This window comes from Ipomoea triloba, chromosome 7 (genome assembly GCF_003576645.1).
Source record: "Ipomoea triloba cultivar NCNSP0323 chromosome 7, ASM357664v1".
Taxonomy (NCBI): domain Eukaryota; kingdom Viridiplantae; phylum Streptophyta; class Magnoliopsida; order Solanales; family Convolvulaceae; genus Ipomoea; species Ipomoea triloba.
This window is the reverse complement of record NC_044922.1, coordinates 3,817,572-3,842,450: the sequence shown is the minus strand read 5'-3', so window position 1 is coordinate 3,842,450 and position 24,879 is coordinate 3,817,572. Positions and strand designations below refer to the sequence as shown.

Sequence of the window (24,879 nt, the reverse complement as noted above, 5' to 3'; positions counted from 1 at the left end):
GGTCGCCGGCGGTTGTTGGTTTTGTTTTTTGGCCGGAATTTCTCTGGAACTTTGCCGGAGTTCGCCGGAAATGTTTATGACCTGCTATTACAGGTCATAAATAAGTTCAAGGGTCTATTTGCTCCAAAATAACAAGTTTGAGGGCTTAATTGAACTTTTTTAAAGTTTGAGGGTCTAATTGCACAATGAGCTATAGTTCGAGGGCCTATTTGACCCTTTTCCCTATCATAATTGTTACCGTGCATCGCACGGGTAAAATACTAGTATAAGGCCTTCCCCATCCGTTTGTTTTGGCACAAGTTTTAAGACAAAAAAACTACCCCATGTTACTTTACACAAATGGGGAGTGCTGTTTTTGTTTTGGCACAAGTTTTAAGACAAAAAAACTACCCCATGTTACTTTACACAAATGGGGAGTGCTGTTTTTTTGTGATATCTTCCTCCTGCAACATCCTTTGAATTGTTAGGTTTTTTGAATAAAAAAAGAATAAAGAAACAACAGTGATGAGACGGTAGGTTTTTTGAATAAAAAAGAATAAAGAAACAACAGTGATGAGACGGGCCTGCAAAAATCTTTTTTTTTTTTTATTCTTCTTTTGGTCGTTGCACTCAATGCAAAGGCCAAATTCCTAAAAATTATTTTGTTTTTTGGAATTGTTAAATTTTGGCAGTTGGTCTTTTTTTTTTTAAAGAAATTCTTTTGCAATTGTAAAACTTTTTTCTTCTTTTCCATTTTTTTTTAAAATTTGTCGAAACATTATTAAATTTAAATATAATAAAAATAATAATTGTAATTATAATTTTTATAATGATAATAAATAAAATAACAATTAAAATATAGTGGGGTAAAATGGTGGGACCACAAAAAACTGAGAAAAAAACTTAAAACTAATGGGGAGAAGAGTTTTTAGGATTGAGTGAGATAGTGAATAATGATGTGGAGGTTTGGGCCCACAAAAAACTTTGAGTAAAATACTCAACTATTTAGGAAGGCCTAAGTATATAACAACAGAGTTATATATATCACTTCAACTTTGCTACACTGACTACAGAGCCACTTGCAGATCGAATCTGCACACTCCAAGATTACATAGCAAAAAAGCACAACCAAAACAGCATCTTTTAGTTTCAATCAGAACATGCCTGCAACAGCTTCTTTCAATCTTCTTCTCCAGAAAAGTGACCTGCTGCAATCACCATTACCTCCCATTGCCATATGTTCAAGAAAAACACAAGTTTTTGCCTTCAAAACCGCTAAAAAAATGGAAGAAAAACGACACTTACGATGGAATTTGGCGATGGGTTTTTTCCCACTCTTAATCAGCTCAAACTTGTATGCATCTCCTTCTTTCAGACCTTTAGCCATCTGAAATGCTGGCCAACCTCGCATAAGAGTAGCGTGTTTCCCCACTTTCCCCAGAACTACTGGCCACGATCTCTCCTTATCGTCTCTTAAAATCATCTCGCGTGTTCCTTCTACCAATAGGCCATTCGACCTTGAAAACTCCCGCGGAAGATACTGCAGAAGTTTTACGACATTCAAGTTTCAGATACTGCATAAAGCTATATATTGCTCGTGTTCTAGTTCGGCATTTGGGGATACTCTTACCAGACGGGACGACCTTCTGAGGCTGTACGGTTTTATAGTGGCATAGAAATGAGGATTCTCAGCAGACGAAGATGAAGTAGTGTTCAGTGCTATTGGTTCAAAAATTCCAAGTCGAAAAACAGAAATTAATATTTAACAAGTACACAATTGTTCCAAACCCTATCTGACATAGCAAACATCCCGAAAATTTTAAACAGTTTGCTGTGCCAGAAGGCAAACACGAGCAAACGAGCAATCGAGCATGCTGAGTTTTGCTTTTAAATCAGTGAAAGCGGGGAATGAAGAAAAAGGATACTTACAATGGAGTTTAGCAATAGGCTTTTCCCCAATCTTAATCAGCTCAAACTTGTATGCATCTCCTTCTTTCAAACCATTAGCCATCTGAAATGCTTGCCAACCTTGTCGAAGACTTAAATGATGGTCTTTTCTTCCCAGAACTACTGGCCACGATCTTTCTTTATCGTCTCTTAAAATCATCTCGTGTTTTTCTTCTGCCATTAGGCCATTCGACCTTGCAAACCCCAACGGAAGATGCTGCAGAAGTTTTACAACGACATTATTCAAGTTTCAGATACTGCATAAAGCTATTGCTTGTGTTCTAGTACGGCATTTGGGGATACTCTTAAGTCTTACCAGATGGGAGTACTTTCTGAGGCAGTACGGTTTTATAGTGGAAATAAAGTAAGGATGATCGGCGGGCGAGGTTGAAGTAGTATCTCGTGCTATTGGTTCAACCGTACCGTTCAGAGACCAAAAGGAAAAAAAAAAAAATCAATCTTACAGAAATTAACAAGCTAAGTGCACCATTGTTACACCCAAAAATTGAACAGTTTGCTAAGCCAGAAGAAGAACGGGAACAGCTTTTGTCACAATAAATCATGGGGACGCACAGCATAACAACATAGACTTACAAAACTACAGTGAAAGAATCATGGTTCCTAAAATCGTTGGAAAAATAGACTTCAGTAAGAAATGAAATAAGTATTACGCTGTAAAAAAGACGTCAATATTTCATTTATACTGAATGTTATACACGCATAAATAACAACAATTATTACTGAGTATTATTAATTAATTAATTAAGAACAACTTAACCATTTCAAAATAGGTTGTATATACATGCTAATGGAGATATTGAATACGGCCCAAGAATGGGGATTCGGAACCCAAGATAGGCGATCAGAACCAAGAAGGTGGTTCGAACCGAAGATAGAATACCCGGCGGTAAGCGGCCCAAGGTGAAGGACCAGAAACTAGAGAACCAAATGAGACTACCCGAGTTGGGTGGCTGAATCTCGGGTCCGAGACCCGGCCTTGGGCGATAGCCGTTTTGCCTTGAAGCCTGTCTCCGGGGCGGGGTAGCCAGATTTGGCCCAACCCCATGGCCCACCGTGGGGGTTTTGACCTAGTCTTGAGGTCCAAATTGGTTAGGATTCCCTTTATATATTGGAATTGTTTAATTATTACAAATCCTGGCTCTATTCCTACAAAATCCTTGTAATGTTCTATTCCATCATGTCTTAGCCTAGACAATCATGTCTCATTATTACACAATATTCCTTGTAATGTTCTTGCATTAATTCAACCACTATTATTATAATACTTGTATTTTTTATGTGTGATGCGCAAAATAGGTGCCCAATACTAGTAATTTATATTAAAATCTTGAATTTATTTATTTATTTTAGATATTTATATTATTGTAAATAATAATAATAATAATAATAATGTAACACATTTTTATAAATATGATATTTATATTTTAAAAAATAACTAATATATAATGTGTATTTTTTTTGAATATTTGTAACTTTGTTACAATGCAATATATGTTCATAACTACTTTCTCAACCTACTAAAGCTTAAAGAGTCAATATCGCCTCCATTGAAGTTCGAACCCATAAAGTGCAACTTCGTACTACTAAACCACTAGTTCTTGCCATATAATGTGTATATTATTATTATTATTATTGAAGATAAGAAAATATATGGTGGATACATGTGATGGTAACAATAGTGACAAAAATAACAAAAGTTATAAAGCACACTTAGTTGATCCATGTGTAGCCCGGATAAAAAAACAAACATAACGGAAAAGAGACATAAATAAAGTGTATAACATTCATTCACACACATTAATTTTTAGATTATTTCTTTTATCATTTTGACCTTTATATTTTATGCGAACTTAGTTGATCCATGCATACCCCGGATCAATTAGTTCAATCACATGCACAAACATAATTTTCTAGGGTTTTTTTTGGACATATATGGAGGAGAAAGTGATAGAGGGGGAGGGAAGACATGCAAAGAAAGAGAGAAAGAAAAAGTGTTGTACCACCATGGGGAAGTGGCCAATCTCTTTCACATAGACTGGGTTCGAAAACTGACACATCAAACACCGTATCTCCTTCCTGTCTGAACACCACAACGTCACCTACACTCAAACCATTCTCCGCCGCAAACTTTTCCCAGCCGTCGCCGAGAATCCGGCCGCCGCTCATCTTCACCCGCCAACTCCGATCCCCCCTTCTCAGTATCGCAAACTTTGGGCCCTGCCCTTTCATGTACTTGGCCAAGAAAGCTGTGGGTATGCTCTGAAAATGGAAAAAGATGCAAACTTTGAACAAAACAGCAGAGAAATGAAGAAATCCACATGCATACGGGGAGATATGCTCACCACGCCATTCTTGAAGCCTTGATGAATTGGCTTGAAGAAGTGAGGGTTTTTGGGAGGAATGGTTTTCATGGCTGCAAAACACTTGGAAGAAAGTGCGTTTAACTTGGAACCATAGTTCAGTGTCGAAGAAATGAGACTGGTGGTGAGGTGATAGGAGTTAGGACTGACACTCTGATAGTACTTAGTGGAATTCATCTTGGAAATTGGAAAGAAACACTTGTTTTAGGACCACATAATGAAAATATATATATATATATATATATATTCTGTATATCCTTTTTATTATTATTATTATAATAAGCTATAACTATTACTTGAAGAATATATAGCTCTCACCTCTCACGGATAGACGGGATAGTAAAATTTAAAATTTTGTGATTACCTTTAACTTGGAAGGATAACATCTGAAATTTGAAATATAACATCTGAATGATTTCTGCTAGGAAGTGAACTTTGTAATGAAATGTAATATGACAATTTAATTAAGGTCAGGGAAAATAGTTAAATAAGTCCATGAGCTTTATATGAAAAAACAATAAGACTCGTAAATTTTTAAAAATTATAATGTTGTCGGTCATCAATTTTGCTCACTGGAACATTAATAATCCACTATTATCCGTGAATGACTGATTCTTGGACATTAATGTATAAAATAACATATTGATATGTTTAATTGCAACTTTTAAAAATTCAAAGAATGCTTTAAAAAAGAAAAAAAAGAAATAGAGTGTAAAATTTAGGAACTTATTTAATCTGTTTTTCCAATAGTTAATGACTATAATTTGTTCTTACAAGCCAGAGAACATAATACTTGATTATCAACCTTATCATATCCATTCACTTAGATCACTTCAACTTTGTACATTACAGAGCCACTAGCAGAATCTGCACACTCTAAGATACATAGCAAAAACGCACTAGGAAAGCAACATCTTTTAGGATAAGGGATTCACAAAAAAAAAAAAAAAAACAAACAAAAAAAAAAAAAAAAACAAACAAAAAAAAAAAAAAAAACAAACAAAAAAAAAAAAAAAAACAAACAAAAAAAAAAAAAAAAACAAACAAAAAAAAAAAAAAAAACAAACAAAAAAAAAAAAAAAAACAAACAAAAAAAAAAAAAAAAACAAACAAAAAAAAAAAAAAAAACAAACAAAAAAAAAAAAAAAAACAAACAAAAAAAAAAAAAAAAACAAACAAAAAAAAAAAAAAAAACAAACAAAAAAAAAAAAAAAAACAAACAAAAAAAAAAAAAAAAACAAACAAAAAAAAAAAAAAAAACAAACAAAAAAAAAAAAAAAAACAAACAAAAAAAAAAAAAAAAACAAACAAAAAAAAAAAAAAAAACAAACAAAAAAAAAAAAAAAAAAAAAAAAACAAACAAACAAACAAAAAAACATCTCTTTAAGTTTCAATCAGAACATGCCTGCAACAGCTTCATTCAATCTTCTTCTCCAGAAAAGTGACCTGCTGCAATCACCATTAGCTCCCATTGCCATATGTGCAAGAAAAACACAAGTTTTCGCCTTCAAAACCGCTAAAAAAAATGGAAGAAAAACGACACTTACAATGGAATTTGGCAATGGGTTTTTTCCCAGTCTTAATCAGCTCAAACTTGTATGCATCTCCTTCTTTCAGACCTTTAGCCATCTGAAATGCTTGCCACCCTCGCATAAGAGCAACGTGTCGCCCCATTCTCCCCAGAACTACTGGCCACGATCTCTCCTTATCGTCTCTTAAAATCATCTCACGTTTTTCTTTTGCCACTAGGCCATTTGACTTTGCAAACTCAATCGGAAGATACTACAGAAGTTTTACGACATTCAAGTTTCAGATACTGCATAAAGCTATTGCTCGTGTTCAAGTTCTGCATATGGAGATATACTCTTACCAGTTGGGGCTTTCTGAGGCAGTACGGTTTTATAGTGGCAACGAAATGAGGATTCTCAGCAGACGAAGATGAAGTAGTGCCTAGTACTATTGGTTCAAAAATTCCAAGTCGAAAAACAGAAATTAACATTTAACAAGTACACAATTGTTCCAAATCCTATCTGAGCTAGCAAACAGCCCGAAAATTTGAAACAGTTTGCTGTGCCAGAAGGCAAACACGAGCAAGTGAAAAGCGGGGAAGAAAAACCATACTTACAATGGAATTTGGCAATAGGCGTTTTCCCAGTCTTAATCAGCTCAAACTTGTATGCATCTCCTTCTTTCAGACCTTTTGCCATCTGAAATGCTTGCCAACCTTGCAGAAGAGCAGCGTGTTTCCCCCTTGTCCCCAGAACTACTGGCCACGATCTCTCCTTATCGTCTCTTAAAATCATCTCGCGTTTTTCTTCTGCCACTAGGCCATTCGATCTTGCAAACCCCAGCGGAAGATCCTGCAGAAGTTTTACAATGACATTCAAGTTTAAGATACTGCATAAAGCTATTGCTCGTGTTCATGTTCTGCAATTGGGGATACTCTTACCAGTTGGGAGATTCTGAGGCAGTACGGTTTTATAGTGGCAACGAAATGAGGATTCTCAGCAGACGAAGTAGTGCCTAGTACTATTGGTTCAAAAATTCCAAGTCGAAAAACAGAAATTAACATTTAGCAAGTACACAATTGTTCCAAATCCTATCTGACATAGCAAACAGCCCGAAAATTTGAAACAGAAGGCAAACATGAGCAGAGAAAAGCGGGGAAGAAAAACCATACTCACAATGGAATTTGGCAATAGGCCTTTTCCCAATCTTAATCATCTCAAACTTGTATGCATCTCCTTCTTTCAAAAGATTAGCCATTCGAAATGCTTGCCAACCTTCTAGAAGACAGAATTGATCGCCTACTCTCCCCAGAACTACTGGCCACGATCTTTCTTTATCGTCTCTTAAAATCATAGGGCGCTTTTCTTCTATCACTAGGCCATTGGACCTTGCAAACTCCATGGGAAGATACTGCAGAAGTTTTGCAACACATTCAAGTTTCACAGCTATAATGCATAAAAATGTTCAACTTCTGCATTTGAGGACACACTTACCAGACGTTGCGCTTTGAGGCAGTACAGTTTTATAGTGGAAACAAAGTAAGGATGATCAGCGGGCGAGGTTGAAGTAGTACCTCGTGCTATTGGTTCAACCATTCAGTGACCCCCAAAAAAAAAACATCAATCTATCAGAAATGAACGAGTGCACCATTGTTACACCCGAAAATTGAACAGTTTGCTAAGCCAGAAGAGATATTAGAAAATTAAAATGTTTTACCAGCAGAGCAAAAGTTGTTGGAAGGCTGAGGGACAGGGGGAAGTGGGCAATCTCTTTCACATTGACTGGGGTTGAAAACCGATACATCAAACGCCACCGTATCTCCTTCCTGTCTAAACACCAAAAACTCACCTACATTCAAACCATTCTCCGCCGCGAACTTTTCCCAGCCGTCGCCCAGCATCCGGCCACCTCTGATCTTCACGCGCCAACTCCGATCCCCCCTTCTTAGTATCGCGAACTTTAGGCCCTGCCCTTTCAAGTACTTGTCCAAGAAAGCTGTGGGTATGTTCTGAAAATGGAAAAAGACGCAACCTTTGAACAAAACAGCAGAGAAATGAAGAAATTCACGTACATACGGGAGATATGCTCACCACGCCATTCTTGAAACCTTCATGAATGGGCTTGATGAAGTGAGGGTTTTTTGGACGAATGGTTTCCATGGCTGCCAAAGACTTGGAAGGCAGAAGGATAGCTCAGTGTCGCAGAAATGGGAATGGTGGTGAGGTGATAGGAGTTAGGACTGATACTCTGATAGTGAAATTCATCTTGGAAATTGGATAGTTTTTTTAGTACTTTTACTTCAACCCCTGAACTTCTTTAAATTAACACTTGTTTTAGGACCACATAATGAAAGAATATATATACTGTATAATCTTTTCTTTTTTTAATAGTAAACTATTATTTGAAGAATTGACACCTAGAATTAAAATTTGAAATTTTGTAATTACCTCAAAAAATGCATAATTCTCATTGAAACATAAAATCTTGTGGTTATCAAATTAATTGTCTGATCAATTTAACTGAAGTTGTCACAAACATGCACCTAATATAATTTCTTTTTAAAAAATAAGTATTTTTACCAACATATTTCTTTTAAAAATGTATTTTAAATAAAAATAGTAAGCAATTAACATTTATACATCACTCAAAAAAAAAAAATATGTATAAATATGCACTTATATGTATGTTTCTTAGTATTAGTTTTTTTTTGGATTCCATGGTGTACTATTGTACTGTACACAAGCCATGCGTGCCCTTTTAATAACAGAGAAAAAAAGATGTTGGCCTTGTTTGATTATTGGCAAATCCGTCAATTTTTTGCGAATCCGTCATTTTCAGCGTTTTGACCAAAATCAAAAGAAAAAAACGTTTGGTTAATGGTGGTTTGGAGCAGCGAATTTGCTTAATGGTGGTTTGGAGCGAATTTGCTCCAAGTTGCAAATCGCTGCTATTAGCAGCATTTTGCAATGACATTTTGGGAAGGCAAACTATGAAGAAAAAATGGAGCCTTGAGGCTCCTATCTCCTTTTATAGGAGCCTCAAGGCTCCATTCCTCACTTATCCCACCGATATGGGATAAGTGGGGAAACAAAGGGAGCCACTGTGCGGCTCCCCCCACTTTCATTTTTTTTTTTAACATTATTATTATTACTATATATATAAATAAATAAATATATATATATATATATATGTATATATTGAGCTTGTTTGGTTAATGACAGATCCGTCAATTTTTGGTGGATCCGCCGTGTCAAAACGCTGAAAACCATGTTTGGTTAGTGACGGTTTGGAGCAATGGATTTGCTCCAAACCGCCAAAGTGCAACACGCTGCAATCTGCAGCAAGTTGCAATGGCGTTTTGGGAGTTTCCCAAAACGCCCTTCACACTTTATAATAAAAAAAAAAATTAAACTTAGGGGGCAGGCTCCAATTAAGGAGCCCGCCTCCTGAAATCAAAATGGGAGCCTTGAGGCTCCTCCTTTTATAGGAGCCTCAAGGCTCCATTCCTCACTTATCCCACCGATGTGGGATAAGTGAGGGTTTAGGGAATTAGGGGAGCCGCTGTGAGCGGCTCCCCTTTTCTTCTTTTTTTTTTTTTTTTGTTTTTTTTTTAAACATTATTATTATTATTGTAAAAATTATTAAATCTCTTTTTCTTTTTATTTTTTTTATTTAAAAACATTATTATTATTATTAAATTATTAAATATATGTATACCCTTTTGGTCATTTTACATGTTAACCGCTAATCTAAACACCTAATTTTACCAAACATCTTTTTACAAACCGCTAATGTACTCCGCTGGTCAAACTCGCTAATACAATCCGCTATTTGATAACCGCTAACACAACCCGCTACCGCTAACTACTAACCGCTAATAACCAAACAAGCCCATTATGTATACCCTTTTAGTCATTTTACATGTTAACCGCTAATCTAAACAGCTAATTTTACCAAACATCTTTTTACAAAACGCTAATACAATCTGCTGGTCAAACCCGCTAATACAATCTGCTATTTGATAACCGCTAACACAATACGCTACCGCTAAACGTTAACCGTTGATAACCAAATAAGCCCGTTATATATGCCCGAATCTATACTATTGTACTACTTTACTCAAACCACATGTATCCTTTTAACCACAAAAAAATAATAATAATAATAATAAATAAAATAAAATAAAATCTTATATATGCCCACAACTGCGATTTTTTACTATGATTGGATTAGACGCTCAGTAACTAGGGTTATTATATATAATGACAAATAATGGTCGAGCTTCCATGAAAATGCAGCGAAGATGAATACAGTATTAATCGAAATTGCGAAAATAATTTCATTTTTGTGTTATTTTTCTATATTTGCAGTGTATATAATTTTTTTTTCTGTATGATTGTATAAAAACATTATACATGTTAATTAATTTTTCAAACAAAAGTACTCACAAACAAATAAATTTCTTGAATTATTTTCTCATAAATTTAATTGTCGGGGTGAATTTGGTTATTTTAAAATCTCATCTTTTAGTAAAAATATTTTCAATTTTTTTCCCAACAAGGTCATGATCATATCATCAACAGCTATTACTTCTCAAATAAGATACTTTTGAATTTATTTTTCAAGCAAAAGTCATTGTCCTAACTTATTTCACTAGCAAAGTCATTGCCTTGCCCTATACAAAAATTACTCTTTAATATCCACTCCTTGACATAGTATGCTTTAAAAAAATCGTTATTTCCATTAACTATCTATAAGACTATAAATTAGTTAACACCATAACAAAACCTAACAATCAAATATTTTATAAGATTTTACAAAAACAACACATGAATTGATTTATAGGGAGTGAGCTTTAATTTGTAATGAAATGTAACAGACAATTTAATTAAGAGAAAATAGTTAAATAAGTTGGCAAACTTTATATGAAAGAAAAAAAACAATTAGACTTGTAAACTTTGTGATCGATTTTGCTCGTTAGAACATGCCCGCTAGAACATTAACAATTGACTATTACCGGTGAATAAACTGGCTCTTGGGCATTGATACATAAATAACATATTGATATGTTTAATTGCAACTTTTAAAAATTTAGAGAATGTTTTTTAATAAAAAAAAAAAAAAAAAANAAAAAAAAAAAAAAAAAAAAGAACTAATTAACTTTTTGATGTAAAAACCAGCTCTTTAAGTTTCAATCAGAACATGCCTGCAACAGCTTCCTTCAATCTTCTTCTCCAGAAAAGGGACCTGCTGCAATCGCCATTAGGTCCCATTGCCATATGTGCAAGAAAAACACAAGTTTTTGCCTTCAAAACCGCTAAAACAAATGGAAGAAAAACGACACTTACAATAGAATTTGGCGATGGGTTTTTTCCCACTCTTAATCAGCTCAAACTTGTATGCATCTCCTTCTTTCAGACCTTTAGCCATCTGAAATGCTTGCCAACCTCGCAGAAGACCAACGTGGTGTCCCATTCTCCCCAGAACTACTGGCCACGATCTCTCCTTATCGTCTCTCAAAATCATCTCGCGTTTTTCTGCAGCCACTAGGCCATTCGACCTTGCAAACCCCAGCGGAAGATACTGCAGAAGTTTTACGACATTCAAGTTTCAGATACTGCATAAAGCTATTGCTCGTGTTCAAGTTCTGCATTTGGGGATACTCTTACCAGATGGGCCGACTTTCTCAGGCAGTACGGTTTTATAGTGTCAACGAAATGAGGATTCTCAGCAGACGAAGATGAAGTAGTGCCTAGTACTATTGGTTCAAAAATTCCAAGTCGAATAACAGAAATTAGCATTTAACAAGTACACAATTGTTCCAAATCCTATCTGACATAGCAAACAGCCCGAAAATTTGAAACAGTTTGCTATGGCAGAACGCAAACACGAGCAGTGAAAAGCGGGGAAGAAAAACCATACTTACAATGGAATTTGGCAATAGGCGTTTTCCCAGTCTTAATCAGCTCAAACTTGTATGCATCTCCTACTTTCAAACAATTAGCCCTTCGAAATGCTTGCCAACCTCGTCGAAGACTGAATTGATGGCCTTCTCTCCCCACAACTACTGACCACGATCTTTCTTTATCGTCTCTTAAAATCATCTCACGCTTTTCTGCTGTCACTAGGCCATTGGACCTCGCAAACTCCATGGGAAGATACTGCAGAAGTTTTGCAACACATTCAAGATTCACAGCTATAATGCATAAACATGTTGCCCATATATGCTCAACTTCTGCATTTGAGGATACTCTTACCAGATGTTGCATATTGAGGCAGTACGGTTTTATAGTGGAAACAAAGTAAGGATGACCAGCAGGCGGGGTTGAAGTAGTATCTCGTGCTATTGGTTCAACCATTCACATACCCCAAAAAAAAATAAGAAACATCAATCTTACAGAAATGAACAAGTGCACCATTGTTACAGCAGAAAATTGAACAGTTTGTTGAACCCAGGTTTCCCCAAAATTATTCCCCACAAAGAAAGCTCACTTACCACTTAAGCTACCCCATTAGGTTGAATGTCATATATATGTTATATATGTGTAAATAACAATTATTATTATTGATGGATATATTGTAAATGGCTCCAACATAGACCCGGCACCAGAAGGCAAATTATTGCATGGACCATGGTCCACACAGCTGTGTGGACCAAACAGCTGTGTGGACCAAAAATAAAAAGTACATTATTTTTGTACTGAAGGTACATTATTTTTGTACTGTAGGTACATTATTTGATAGTATATATCAAATAATGTACCTTCAGTACAAAAATAATGTACCCTAAAATAATGTACCTACAGTACAAAAATAATGTTCCTTCAGTACAAAAATAATGTACTTTTTATTTTGGATCCACACAGCTGNAAAAAAAAAAAAAAAAAAAAGAACTAATTAACTTTTTGATGTAAAAACCAGCTCTTTAAGTTTCAATCAGAACATGCCTGCAACAGCTTCCTTCAATCTTCTTCTCCAGAAAAGGGACCTGCTGCAATCGCCATTAGGTCCCATTGCCATATGTGCAAGAAAAACACAAGTTTTTGCCTTCAAAACCGCTAAAACAAATGGAAGAAAAACGACACTTACAATAGAATTTGGCGATGGGTTTTTTCCCACTCTTAATCAGCTCAAACTTGTATGCATCTCCTTCTTTCAGACCTTTAGCCATCTGAAATGCTTGCCAACCTCGCAGAAGACCAACGTGGTGTCCCATTCTCCCCAGAACTACTGGCCACGATCTCTCCTTATCGTCTCTCAAAATCATCTCGCGTTTTTCTGCAGCCACTAGGCCATTCGACCTTGCAAACCCCAGCGGAAGATACTGCAGAAGTTTTACGACATTCAAGTTTCAGATACTGCATAAAGCTATTGCTCGTGTTCAAGTTCTGCATTTGGGGATACTCTTACCAGATGGGCCGACTTTCTCAGGCAGTACGGTTTTATAGTGTCAACGAAATGAGGATTCTCAGCAGACGAAGATGAAGTAGTGCCTAGTACTATTGGTTCAAAAATTCCAAGTCGAATAACAGAAATTAGCATTTAACAAGTACACAATTGTTCCAAATCCTATCTGACATAGCAAACAGCCCGAAAATTTGAAACAGTTTGCTATGGCAGAACGCAAACACGAGCAGTGAAAAGCGGGGAAGAAAAACCATACTTACAATGGAATTTGGCAATAGGCGTTTTCCCAGTCTTAATCAGCTCAAACTTGTATGCATCTCCTACTTTCAAACAATTAGCCCTTCGAAATGCTTGCCAACCTCGTCGAAGACTGAATTGATGGCCTTCTCTCCCCACAACTACTGACCACGATCTTTCTTTATCGTCTCTTAAAATCATCTCACGCTTTTCTGCTGTCACTAGGCCATTGGACCTCGCAAACTCCATGGGAAGATACTGCAGAAGTTTTGCAACACATTCAAGATTCACAGCTATAATGCATAAACATGTTGCCCATATATGCTCAACTTCTGCATTTGAGGATACTCTTACCAGATGTTGCATATTGAGGCAGTACGGTTTTATAGTGGAAACAAAGTAAGGATGACCAGCAGGCGGGGTTGAAGTAGTATCTCGTGCTATTGGTTCAACCATTCACATACCCCAAAAAAAAATAAGAAACATCAATCTTACAGAAATGAACAAGTGCACCATTGTTACAGCAGAAAATTGAACAGTTTGTTGAACCCAGGTTTCCCCAAAATTATTCCCCACAAAGAAAGCTCACTTACCACTTAAGCTACCCCATTAGGTTGAATGTCATATATATGTTATATATGTGTAAATAACAATTATTATTATTGATGGATATATTGTAAATGGCTCCAACATAGACCCGGCACCAGAAGGCAAATTATTGCATGGACCATGGTCCACACAGCTGTGTGGACCAAACAGCTGTGTGGACCAAAAATAAAAAGTACATTATTTTTGTACTGAAGGTACATTATTTTTGTACTGTAGGTACATTATTTGATAGTATATATCAAATAATGTACCTTCAGTACAAAAATAATGTACCCTAAAATAATGTACCTACAGTACAAAAATAATGTTCCTTCAGTACAAAAATAATGTACTTTTTATTTTGGATCCACACAGCTGTATGGACCATGGTCCATGCAATAATGATTGGCACCAGAAATGGTGGGCCATGACTTAGTCTCAGAACCCATAGCATGAGCCTGGACTTAGTCATTGGCGACCACGAGTTTAGCTAGAGTTAGTAGGGATTACTCAATGGGCATTATACAATCATTACATCAACATGTTTAATCTTACTACAATATATTCTTGTAATACATTCAAGCATCAATCCAAGATTATTGCCACATTTATATCCTCTTCATTATTTTACCCTTTACCATATATGCAAACTTAATTGGTCTATACATAATTACCTACCTCGGATAAATTAGTTCCATCAATTATTAATTAAGAACAACTTAACCATTACAAAATAGGTGTGTGTACACATGCTATCTAATTAAATGTTTTACCATCAGAGCAAAGGTTGTTGGAAGGCTGAGGGAGAGGGCAGCCACCATGGGGAAGTGGACAATCTCTTTCACATCGAGTGGGGTTGAAAACCGATACATCAAACACCACCGTATCTCCTTCCTGTCTAAACACCAAAAACTCACCTACATTCAAACCATTCTCCGCCGCGAACTTTTCCCAGCCGTCGCCGACCATCCGGCCCCCTCTGATCTTCACCCGCCAACTCTTATCCCCCCTTCTCAGTATCGCTAACTTTAGGCCCTGCCCTTTCAAGTACTTGTCCAAGAAAGCTGTGGGTATGTTCTGAAAATGGAAAAAGGCAAAGCCTTTGAACGAAACAGCAGAGAAATGAAGAAATCCACATACATACGGGGAGATATATGTGCTCACCACGCCATTCTTGAAACCTTGATGAATGGGCTTGATGAAGTGAGGGTTTTTGGGACGAATGGTTTCCATGGCTGCCAAAGACTTGGAAGGCAGAAGGATAGCTCAGTGTGGCAGAAATGGGAATGGTGGTGAGGTGATAGGACTGATAGAGTGATGTTGGTGGGGAGCAATTCATCTTGGAAACTGGAAATTTTTTTTTTATATTTATTTTAAGTACAAAACTCTATTACATTGTATATATACACTTATACTGTATATATACCCTCAACTTCTTTAAAGTAACACTTATTGGGATCACATAATGAAGAGATATATATATATACACTGTATATTCTTTTTTTTTTTTTTTTTATTTACAAGAAACTATAATCATTACTTGAAGAATAGATAGCTCTGAAAGAGAGAACTTTATAATAATTTTGTAATAACTCAAAAAATAAATAACTCTCACGGGATGAAACTTAAAAAAATCTTGTGGCAACCCAGGTTATAAACTAAACCAAAAGCTCCATAACATGAAGCACTGTCCAATTACAAAAAGCAAATCACTAAACTTGCATCCAGTCATAGTCATATTCTACTTAGAACAAGAATGCCAAGTTTTGAACCATACAATGTAGCATTAACCAGGTCCAACCTTGGGAATATCGTAGTGCTCACTAAGGTTAGCAAGGTACTGATTGAACTCTTGAATTCGATCACGATGGGATTTCATGGCTTCCTTTGCTAGTCTTCGGATATTTATTTTCTCCCAGTGCTCAAGGTATCGTCTCTCTGCTGGTGTAAGATGGCTGTCGTGCTTGTCATACAGATTATCTGACAACCCTGGTGTAAGATGGCTGTCGTGCTTGTCATACAGATTATCTGACAACCCACCGCTTCCACCTGCCATGATGCATAACAAGATTACAAGAATACCAGTAAGCGCAAAAGTTATGTTTTTAATAAGAATTTTTTAAATTCACGACCAACTCTTAACCCAGAGGACATTGATTCAAACCCTCAAAAACTTGTACAATCCTCAACTCACACAGAGAGGAGCCTAGGAAAAATACGTCAGCAAATAGAAGCATGGAAATTAATAAATTTATTAAATATGTCAAGGAAGGGTAATCAACTAACAAAAAATGGACTCACAACTTCATAGAATAACGAGATTTCTTTAGATTTCACTTGAGAAAACATGGGTTTATTGCTCTGAGTTTGAATTGCAAATGGGCACTCATTCAAGTAGCAAAAGCATTATATAGTCAAACAGAAAGCGCTACGCCGCTACTAGAAAATGCTTGGCTAAGATTGACCTGAACCTCAAAGATGAAGATTTTATTCAACTGTGGTTTCCTTGAGAATAGATTTTAGGAGTGAAATAAATAGTCTCAATAGAAAAAGGTTCGCGGACTATCTTCTTCATGTTATTATCAGTTTATTATGTATATAGTCAAACAGCTGGCACTATTAGTAATACTATGAATACTACTGCTTTAACACAATACAATTAGGAGCAGCCTGGAAGAAGATAAAGAGAAATTCACCAGCTTGGAAAGCAACTTCAATATTGGTCAGTTTGATATCATTATAAGCAAATGATATAATAATCTTCAGTTTCCATCTTCATTTTCTTTGTATCCATTGCACTGAAAACCACAAGAAATACTAGTTGATCACAGATAAAGATAATGCACCCACTACAAGGGTGATTTCCTGCCTTCCCTAAAACCAATTCTAGTTTACACAGCGAAACTAAACAACAATTAGGGAAGAGCAACTGACAACAAAAATGCAGGCATCAATGATTAAGCAACTAAATGCAATACATGTTTTTTTTTAAACATGCACTACATTCGTATAGTTGTATATATATATATATATATATATATATATATATATATATATATATATATATATATATATATATATATATATTTATATATATATATATATATATATATATATATATATATATATATATATATATATATATATATATATTTATATTGATTACATCGGCATATAACAATGAAAGAATCATATTTATACTACCCTAAGAAACATATTTGAAATAAATTTAGCTACAACAAATAAAAGAAAGCTGCAAACCTGTTGTTTGGTCATCCCGTGTGACTTGGAACACATGATCACGATCACGCAGCTTCTTGTGCTTCTTCTTTTTGGCACTTCCAGACTTCACATCTAGAGCCTTGCCCTTTAGCTTCAACTTTCCAACAACTACATTTTCATATGCTGACATTTTTCCTGATAAAGTTCCACAAGTATGCAAGTAGACCTAATGTATCTGCATTAAACCAGTTAATTAGACAACATCTCCACCCTAAATACATGTGTACCTCATTTCAAACTAAAAGGCAGGGATTAGACAAATATGCATGTGCAACAACTCTTCCTCAGATCTAAGCAACTAGTGCTAGATTAATTACATAGACAATGCCTTTAAATTCATAGAGTGTTCCTGATTGCGGTAATTGCAAAATTTCCAGTACAAATGTGCTTAGATTTTCGTCTTCTCTTTCACCAATCAACATATCATGCACTTACACAAACAATGCCGGTTACACCCCACATTCCAGACTCCAGAGCGTATTCTAAATTCTAAATCGAGTACTATGAAATTCAATTCATATAAAACTTATAAACATGCGTTACAATACAAATAAACACGGAGATCTTTCGTGACAGTAGATGATTTTACTGTGCTATACTTCCATGTAAGCCGATTGCACTGGATGTATACATGTAATCGGTTAAATCAATATAATTTCCGCTACGAGATCACATTCGCCGATAAAATCAACCATTGGAATAGTAAAGCAACAGAACTACGAAAGAGATTAACAGTATCTTACCTGATCTGATCGGAGGAAGCTATTGATAGAGAGATAGTGCAAACAATACATGGACGCAGCGGAACGAATTTATCCGATGAATTGCTTCCTGCCTCTCGAAGCTTCTAAAATGGGGCCCGTTCTAGAACTTTAGCCAGGATGCCGGATGCTCCGTACTATTTATGGAATATTTCAGATAAGCCCCTTGGGTTATATTAGTGTACACTTTTAGCCCCATTTATATCAAAATGTGTGAGACATTTTATTAAATTTCATTTTGTACACACTGCAACTTTATTACAACACCACTAAAGTATAATTCTAATTTAATTACGCTTTCATTGAACAATATACACTCAAATATATTAAATTGTTATTCAATTTCATTTTATATATACTGTAGTTTCATTACAACACAATTAAAGTATTATTTTGATGCCAAAGACCTTGGTCTAGTGGCACCCGGTGTCCCAGTTAACACTGGGAGTAGGTTCGAGCCTCAGTGGAGGCAAGTCTTTGTGCTTCAGTATGTTGAGAAAGTAGTTATGAACACATACTACATTGTAACAGAGACAGTAATACTCAAAAAAGATATAAGTACAGTTTTATTTGATAATATACACTCAATATGTGAGACATGTTATTCAGTTTCATTTATATATACCGTGATTTTATTTCAACACAACTAAAATATCATTTCAATTCAATTGTTGTTTCATTTGACAATATACATTCAATATGTGAGACATGTTATTCAGTTTCATTTTATATATACATATTGTAGTTTCATGTTCGCACAACTAAAGTATCATTTCAATTCAACTACAATTTCATTTGATAATATATATACTCAATATGTGAAACATATTATCTAGTTTGGTTTTAGATACAAATGTTATTTTATTTTATTTTGAGCACATTTAATGTAGACTTTTTGTTAAACATAGCTATCACTATTTCTTTACTTAAAGAAACGGTACCATTTTTTTACCATGGTCCATCATATAACAAGTGGAACCCAATGCAATGAATTAGATTAAATTAAAAAAAAAACAATATAAGTCAAGTGTTTATATTTTATATTATTAAATTATACAGACAATTTCATGAACACCCCCAATTTGCAAACACATGGGACGGGCTGGTTCAGCAACATTAACAAGGTGTTTTGTTGGGAGGAGTGAATTAGGAGGAAACGAATTATAATTCGGTTGGAAAAAAATAAAGTATGAATTCGAATTACATTATTTAATATGAAGAATGAATTATTGAGAATGTAAAGGGAAGAACTGATACAAAGACTAAAATACCATTTTATAATAATAATAATTAAGGATAAAAAGGTAAATTTTATACCGTATATTTTTTGGTTCCCATCTATGTTGAATTGGAATTCATAGGTAGAGGGATGAATTTCAATTCAACAAATGAAGAGAATTGTAATTTTCTCCCACCAAACACTATAAATTAAGGGCTCAAAAAATAATGTTGTAATTGCATTTCAATTACACCCTACCAAACACTAGTGAAGGTTAAAATTAATACAAAAATGGAAAAAAAAATGGATATAAATGTAAATCCATTCAAAACTTTGGATAATTTGCGTGGTTATGCCTCATGATTTCATGAATCCTAGATAGATTTTCTCCATTTCGATATTTACATTGGATTGTACATTTGTACTTGGAAGAATCGTCGGAAAATGGAGAGAGGTTCTCGGCGCACCCGGTCGCAGGCGGCGCCGGACTGGACGTTACAGGAGTCGCTAACACTGGTGAACGAGATCAAAGCGGTGGAGGCGGAGGCCGGAGGCACGATGTCGTCGTTCCAGAAGTGGCAGCTCACGGTGGAGCACTGCAACGCGCTCGACGTCTGCCGGAGCATGGACCAGTGCAAGCGCAAGTGGGAATCGTTGCTCGACGATTACCGGAGAGTCAAGCCCTGGGAGGCCAAGTACTGGACGGCGTCGTTTGGCGACAGTCGAAGGAAGGAATTGGGGCTTCCGGAGGGTTTCGATTTGGAGTTGTTCGAAGCCGTTGATGAGTATGTGAAAATGCAGGGGATGGAAGTCGGCGGGGCGGATACGGATCCGGACCAGGACAGTGATCCGGAAGCTCAGCCTGATGACTCCTTAATCTTCCTGGAAAGAGGTATGCATTGCCGGTTTGCCGCATTGGTTGCTCCATTTTTTGTTCACCATTTCCAATACTGCATTTTGATATACAATTGATTTCCATGTTGAGTGTTCAGTTTTATCTCTAGACTAGATCACCAAATACAGTATCACTTTAGCTAATGAGCAAGGGTTTCGGATTAGGGTTAGATGCCATTTCAGATTATGTACTTTCGATTTGATGTTCTAACAATTAGAGTGGATCAATTGATTTTGTCTTCTTCAGCCTTGCAGCCTTTAAACTTTAGCAATCACTAAACTAAACAAAAATGTACAGCTCAACCAAGTTGATCAGCTGCTGACTTGGTAACCATAAGGTTACAAGTTCAACTTTTTTATTGGGAGCGGCTTATTGGCCTTCTTGGTTTGAACCTGTTACCTATTGGACAACCTAGCACACCCTTGGTTAGTGGTTGGGGTTTCCTTGTCACTAGAAAAAAAAGTACAGACTACAAAGACATGTCTAGCGTAGCTGCTGACTTTTCTGTATGATCCAATGTTAGGGCTGGCACCATTATTTGCTTGAGACTTGTGATTGATGTAAACTGAATACAAGTGTAGCTTAGCACCTGTATATGAAAAGTGGAAGTCTGAAATTATGTTTGTGAAACGGGATTGTTTTTGCTGTTTCCCTATTTGATTGTCTTGCCTGTTCATTCTATGCCACCATGTTAATGATGTGAAAAGATACATTGTTGTAAATAACAGTATTTGTGTGTGTGTATAGGCTTGCGTTCATATGAGAACCATGCCTTAGGTGAGAATCTGCGAACTACTGCATGAGTGCACACAATCTACTAGATGAATGCACACAATCTACTCCTAGGATGACGGTGGAGACCCTGGAGTAGTTGCGTGTGTATTCGTGAGTAGATTGTGTGCACTCATGCAATTTTCACGTTATCACCTAAGGCATGGTTCTCATATGATACACACACACAAATATATATATTGATAAATTCTACAAGAAGGATAGATGATTGATGGGGTCCCAACTGATGTCTACTGAAATTTTATGTTTTTACTACTAATGAACCTATGCATGGTCTAAGTGATCATAAAAGCTTTGACTTACTACTGCAAATGCTTGATGAGTGCTGTATCATGCTTTCTTAATATCACAACTGAGTCCTTAAAAGCTTTGACTTACGATTACAAATCTGCAATAGGATATAGACTTGAATAGAAGGAGCCTTTCATTTGAAGTGCATGTTTTTTGACTATGCTACGGACCACTGTGTTATTTACTTGCCTAAGAGCCATCTTTGTTGTTGAAACATTTTCTAAATATTTCATCAAACCATCAATCTCCACTCCAAAATCATATAGAAAGTATTTCATGAAACCTTTTCCATTACTATTGAAGGAAACAGCTTGTATCCACATGCTGTGAATGGTAAATTGAACTTTTTAGGTTGCTGATTTAGTTGCTTTAATTGAATGCGGTTAGCTGCTTTTATTAAAGTACTGATACAAACTGAATCCTGATTTGATTTATTTAATTAACCAGATGCCTTTAGAGAAAAGTGCCATATTCAGCTAATTGATTTGCTCTTATAATGGCAATTAGTTAACATTTTTGTTGCTGCTGACTACTTGCATACACATTTCAATGTGCCATGATTGCTAAACTGAACTTTTTAGGTTACTGATTTATTTGGTTTTATTGAATGTGGTTAGCTGCTTTTATTAAAGTACTGGTCGTCTAGTCAATCTAAATCCTGATTCGATTTATTTAATTAACCAGACACCTTTATAGAGAAGTGCCCTATCCAGATAACCTTGATTCACTCTTTTAATGGGAATTAATCAACACTTCTGTTGCTGCTCAGTGCTGACTCTCATAGGAAATGAGCTAAAGATAGAGAGAGGACTTGTTAACCTAACTGTTATGGTTCTGAAATGATTGTCAAATATTCTGGTGAATAAAGGTTAAAATGGGTCAAATTAGGACAAGTATGTGTTCGTTTTGGTAGTGAAAGATGCTAAATACTCCATATCTACTAGAGGCAGATTCTGAAAGATAGGAAAGAAAGAGAGCATTTAATAAAAAGATACAGAGAACAATTTTCTTTTGAGCAATATGTATTGAGTATTGTGTTAATTTAAAGTTCATTCCAAGTTATCATATCATTGGTGGAAAATAAATACGGGGAGCACTTGTATACTTGCAAATATATTCAATATAAAGAGCAACACTAAGACCTATAAGAATAATAACAAAGCAACTAGTGCTTACTAGAAATAGGTTTATAGTTCTGGTCTGAACTGATAACTAGCAGTTCCTTGTGCAGTTATATGGTTATAAATATTCGTTTAAATTAATTTATACTCCATTTATGGCGGTTTTACTTGTGTTTTCAATTGTATAATGTTGGTGTAATTTGTAAGTGCTTGTTTTTCCCCTGGAACAATATACACTTCAGTCACATGATAATAGTTGGTTATTATTCCTTCGCTCACTGTTAGTAATTACTTTTAGCCAAAACAGAGTTTGACAAGTATTTATTATCCAGAAAATTTTCTTTTATTTTCTTCATTATTCGTTTTAAGATTGTAAATAATACTCCATAGTAAATTAGTTGTATTAATGCAAATGGCGTTAAGCATGAGATTCACTCTCTTCCTTTGGGTATCATTAGCCTCAAAGAAGCAACGGCGAAGAAGCAACACTCGCAAGCGCAGAGCTGAGGAAAGTTTACAATCTTGGAGGTACGCCTTAAGTGGAAGCGTGAAGCAGGAGCAACCGAGCTTGGGTGAAAAAGTGGAACCTCCAAAGATTCAGCATTCCGCCATGGAGATAGAGGGCGAACCTTCCGGCTTGGGTGATAAGGAGATAGAGGGCGAACCTTCTGGCTTGGGTGATAAGGTAGAAGAACCTCCAGAGAACAAAGAAGGGGATGACATCATGGCTGAGCCATCCACTGGTGAAGATAAACAAGAAATGATGGCTTTAACTCTGCAGAAAAATGCTGAGCTTATCAATGCTGTACTGGAAGGTAATTTTGCGGAGGATGGAGATGACGACATGATGAATTCAGTGCCCGATCCTACTGATTTAGCGAGGCTCCAAGCCGACAAGCTCATCAAGTACCTTGGAAAAATCTCAGAGACCCTTGGTGAGCTCTGTGAGATAGTGCAAGAATGTAAGTAGTTCTGCTGCAATCAATTCACCTCTTCAGTCTCCCGACTGTAAATATGATATGAACTTTCTGCCGAAACAGATTTTGTTTTATAAACCAAATAGATGTAGAATGACCTAAAAACTAGGTGAGATGGGATCATACAAAATTTGTTTGAATTGTTTAACAACCCAAACAACTGATGTTTTTTTTCCTAGCTCCTCTAGCTACACCTCCAAGCATGCAATTATGTGCACACAAACACAAGCATGGTAGAGTTACGATAGAAATCCACGACCATTATCTAAGGGTGTGCATCGGATAAATCTTGTCTTGTGATCCTAGATAGTAAATGATCATAATAAGGTAAACCAATTTAAGTTGCTCATTATTGATTGACTCAATTTTTAAAAAATAAAATAAAAATACATTACTAGTATTTCACTTCCGCACACACGTGTAACCAATATTTATTAATTATAGGAAAAAGAGTCAAATACACCTTTGAACTTTATATGAGAAGTCAATTAGGCTCCCGAACTTTTGAAAGTTGTAATTAGATGCATCAACATATTAATTTAGTGTATTAAGGCCCAAAAGCCTAATAGTGACATGCAATAGCAAGTCAATAGTGTACTGGCGGAGCTTCAATGACATTTCGACAAAGGTGTGACTAGCAGGTTGCCGAAAAAGGCAAACAAATTGGTCGCCGTTGGAGATGGCGAAAGTGATTGGTTTGGTCGCCTTTTTTGGCGACCTATTGGTTGTGCTTTCACCGGAATGTTTTCGAAGCTCCATTGGTGCATAATAGACATGTTATTGCAAGTCACTATTAGGTAGGCCTATGCATCGGACGGATACAAATATTGGATTAAGAATTTAGAATCTGCCCCTTCAATATTTGCATGCTAAACCCATTTGGTTAATTATGTCGAATTTCAACTAGTTAATTCGAATTTCGGATTCTATTCGAATATTTTAAAAACTTACATGAAATTTGGCAAACAATTCAACATACAATACAATTTATAAACTATCTGATCAAAATAATTAAACAGATACTAACTTAAAATTTACAAAATTAAAGTTATTACAAGATTAAGAGGTCTGCTAACCTGTCTCGCGCATGAACTTGCTAGGAGCCTAGGACGGTTTAAGTGGTGGATCCGCTGACGTCGTTTTGGGATATATATACCTATATATTTAAATTTTCGTTTCCATTATTCCATACGAAATTTCCCCAGGCTTTTCACGCTCTCGCTCTGCACCCTACGTCTGCCGCTCCGGCGCTCCGCGGCTCGCCAGTTGCCGGCTCCGGTCGTCCTCAACCTCAATCTCCGCTGCTCGCCGGTCGCCGGCTTCGTCTTCAACTGTCGCTGGCTGCCTGGCTTGCTGCTCGGTTACTCGCCTACTCTTGCTCAGATAATCAGATTGCTCAGGCCTCAGGTTCGTTGTTCACTTGTTCTCAATCAAAGAAGTTTTTTTTTTTTTTTTTTTTTTTTTTTTTTTTTTTTTTTTTTTTTTTTTAAAAA

At 36.0% G+C, this 24,879-nt stretch overlaps 6 protein-coding genes across 8 annotated transcripts in view; 2 read left to right on the top strand and 4 right to left on the bottom strand.

Moving 5' to 3' along the window:
* Positions 1–1,132: 1,132 nt before the first annotated feature.
* On the bottom strand, positions 1,133–4,364 carry LOC116025452 (B3 domain-containing protein REM17-like). The gene is made up of 6 exons (XM_031266681.1): positions 4,290–4,364; positions 3,948–4,206; positions 2,243–2,331; positions 1,909–2,143; positions 1,610–1,698; positions 1,133–1,519 (listed from the first exon to the last, which is right to left on the bottom strand). The coding sequence occupies exons 1-6, from the start codon at positions 4,356–4,358 to the stop codon at positions 1,133–1,135; spliced, it is 1,128 nt and encodes a 375-aa protein (XP_031122541.1). The 5' UTR covers positions 4,359–4,364.
* Positions 4,365–5,701: 1,337 nt separating this feature from the next.
* On the bottom strand, positions 5,702–15,401 carry LOC116025451 (B3 domain-containing protein REM10-like). The gene is made up of 12 exons (XM_031266680.1): positions 14,822–15,401; positions 13,815–13,900; positions 13,484–13,718; positions 13,227–13,315; positions 12,906–13,140; positions 12,764–12,874; positions 11,743–12,177; positions 6,757–6,836; positions 6,433–6,667; positions 6,178–6,263; positions 5,855–6,089; positions 5,702–5,823 (listed from the first exon to the last, which is right to left on the bottom strand). The coding sequence occupies exons 1-12, from the start codon at positions 15,279–15,281 to the stop codon at positions 5,702–5,704; spliced, it is 2,409 nt and encodes an 802-aa protein (XP_031122540.1). The 5' UTR covers positions 15,282–15,401.
* Positions 10,947–11,687, bottom strand: LOC116026096 (B3 domain-containing protein REM17-like). Its single transcript, XM_031267547.1, has 3 exons — positions 11,486–11,687; positions 11,165–11,399; positions 10,947–11,063 (listed from the first exon to the last, which is right to left on the bottom strand). Exons 1-3 carry the CDS (start codon positions 11,615–11,617, stop codon positions 11,038–11,040), a joined length of 393 nt encoding a protein of 130 aa, XP_031123407.1. The 5' UTR covers positions 11,618–11,687; the 3' UTR covers positions 10,947–11,037.
* Positions 15,402–15,626: 225 nt separating the features above from the next.
* On the bottom strand, positions 15,627–18,185 carry LOC116024835 (protein FAM32A-like). Of its 3 annotated transcripts, none has more exons than XR_004099532.1 (4): positions 18,074–18,185; positions 17,310–17,505; positions 16,745–16,846; positions 15,627–16,097 (listed from the first exon to the last, which is right to left on the bottom strand). XR_004099532.1 is itself a non-coding variant. In XM_031265844.1 (4 exons), exons 2-4 carry the CDS (start codon positions 17,458–17,460, stop codon positions 15,835–15,837), a joined length of 366 nt encoding a protein of 121 aa, XP_031121704.1. In that variant the 5' UTR covers positions 17,461–17,505; positions 18,074–18,185; the 3' UTR covers positions 15,627–15,834. The 3 variants fall into 3 exon arrangements, 2 of the variants coding, with proteins under 2 accessions (XP_031121704.1, XP_031121703.1); XM_031265844.1 differs by lacking the exon at positions 16,745–16,846 and having other exon boundaries at positions 15,627–16,028; positions 16,077–16,097; XM_031265843.1 differs by lacking the exon at positions 16,745–16,846.
* A 1,475-nt stretch (positions 18,186–19,660) lies between these two features.
* Positions 19,661–23,562, top strand: LOC116025753 (trihelix transcription factor ASR3). The gene is made up of 2 exons (XM_031267084.1): positions 19,661–20,202; positions 22,868–23,562. The coding sequence occupies exons 1-2, from the start codon at positions 19,755–19,757 to the stop codon at positions 23,377–23,379; spliced, it is 960 nt and encodes a 319-aa protein (XP_031122944.1). The 5' UTR covers positions 19,661–19,754; the 3' UTR covers positions 23,380–23,562.
* A 1,030-nt stretch (positions 23,563–24,592) lies between these two features.
* Positions 24,593–24,879, top strand: part of LOC116024735 (pentatricopeptide repeat-containing protein At5g39350-like) — a 4,694-nt gene continuing 4,407 nt past the window's right edge. The window contains exon 1 of the mRNA XM_031265714.1: positions 24,593–24,793. The gene's annotated coding sequence lies outside the window, so the exon portion shown is untranslated. The remainder of the gene's footprint in view (positions 24,794–24,879) is intronic.

Excerpts from the sequence above, each read along its gene's own strand:
- LOC116025452 (XM_031266681.1), bottom strand. The coding sequence starts at position 4,358 with ATGAAAACCATTCCTCCCAAAAACCCTCACTTCTTCAAGCCAATTCAT. Across the intron at positions 4,207-4,289 it reads AAGGCTTCAAGAATGGCGTG|AGCATACCCACAGCTTTCTT; the intron begins GTGAGCATATCT and ends TTCCATTTTCAG. Across the intron at positions 1,520-1,609 it reads TCAGAAGGTCGTCCCGTCTG|TATCTTCCGCGGGAGTTTTC; the intron begins GTAAGAGTATCC and ends AAACTTCTGCAG.
- LOC116026096 (XM_031267547.1), bottom strand. The coding sequence starts at position 11,617 with ATGCTAATTTCTGTTATTCGACTTGGAATTTTTGAACCAATAGTACTA. Across the intron at positions 11,400-11,485 it reads TGAGAAAGTCGGCCCATCTG|TATCTTCCGCTGGGGTTTGC; the intron begins GTAAGAGTATCC and ends AAACTTCTGCAG. Across the intron at positions 11,064-11,164 it reads ACCCATCGCCAAATTCTATT|GTCCCTTTTCTGGAGAAGAA; the intron begins GTAAGTGTCGTT and ends CGATTGCAGCAG.
- LOC116025451 (XM_031266680.1), bottom strand. The coding sequence starts at position 15,281 with ATGGAAACCATTCGTCCCAAAAACCCTCACTTCATCAAGCCCATTCAT. Across the intron at positions 13,141-13,226 it reads TGAGAAAGTCGGCCCATCTG|TATCTTCCGCTGGGGTTTGC; the intron begins GTAAGAGTATCC and ends AAACTTCTGCAG. Across the intron at positions 6,668-6,756 it reads GCCTCAGAATCTCCCAACTG|GATCTTCCGCTGGGGTTTGC; the intron begins GTAAGAGTATCC and ends AAACTTCTGCAG.
- LOC116024835 (XM_031265843.1), bottom strand. The coding sequence starts at position 17,460 with ATGTCAGCATATGAAAATGTAGTTGTTGGAAAGTTGAAGCTAAAGGGC. Across the intron at positions 16,098-17,309 it reads ACGGGATGACCAAACAACAG|GTGGAAGCGGTGGGTTGTCA; the intron begins GTTTGCAGCTTT and ends GCATCATGGCAG.
- LOC116025753 (XM_031267084.1), top strand. The coding sequence starts at position 19,755 with ATGGAGAGAGGTTCTCGGCGCACCCGGTCGCAGGCGGCGCCGGACTGG. Across the intron at positions 20,203-22,867 it reads CTTAATCTTCCTGGAAAGAG|CCTCAAAGAAGCAACGGCGA; the intron begins GTATGCATTGCC and ends GGGTATCATTAG.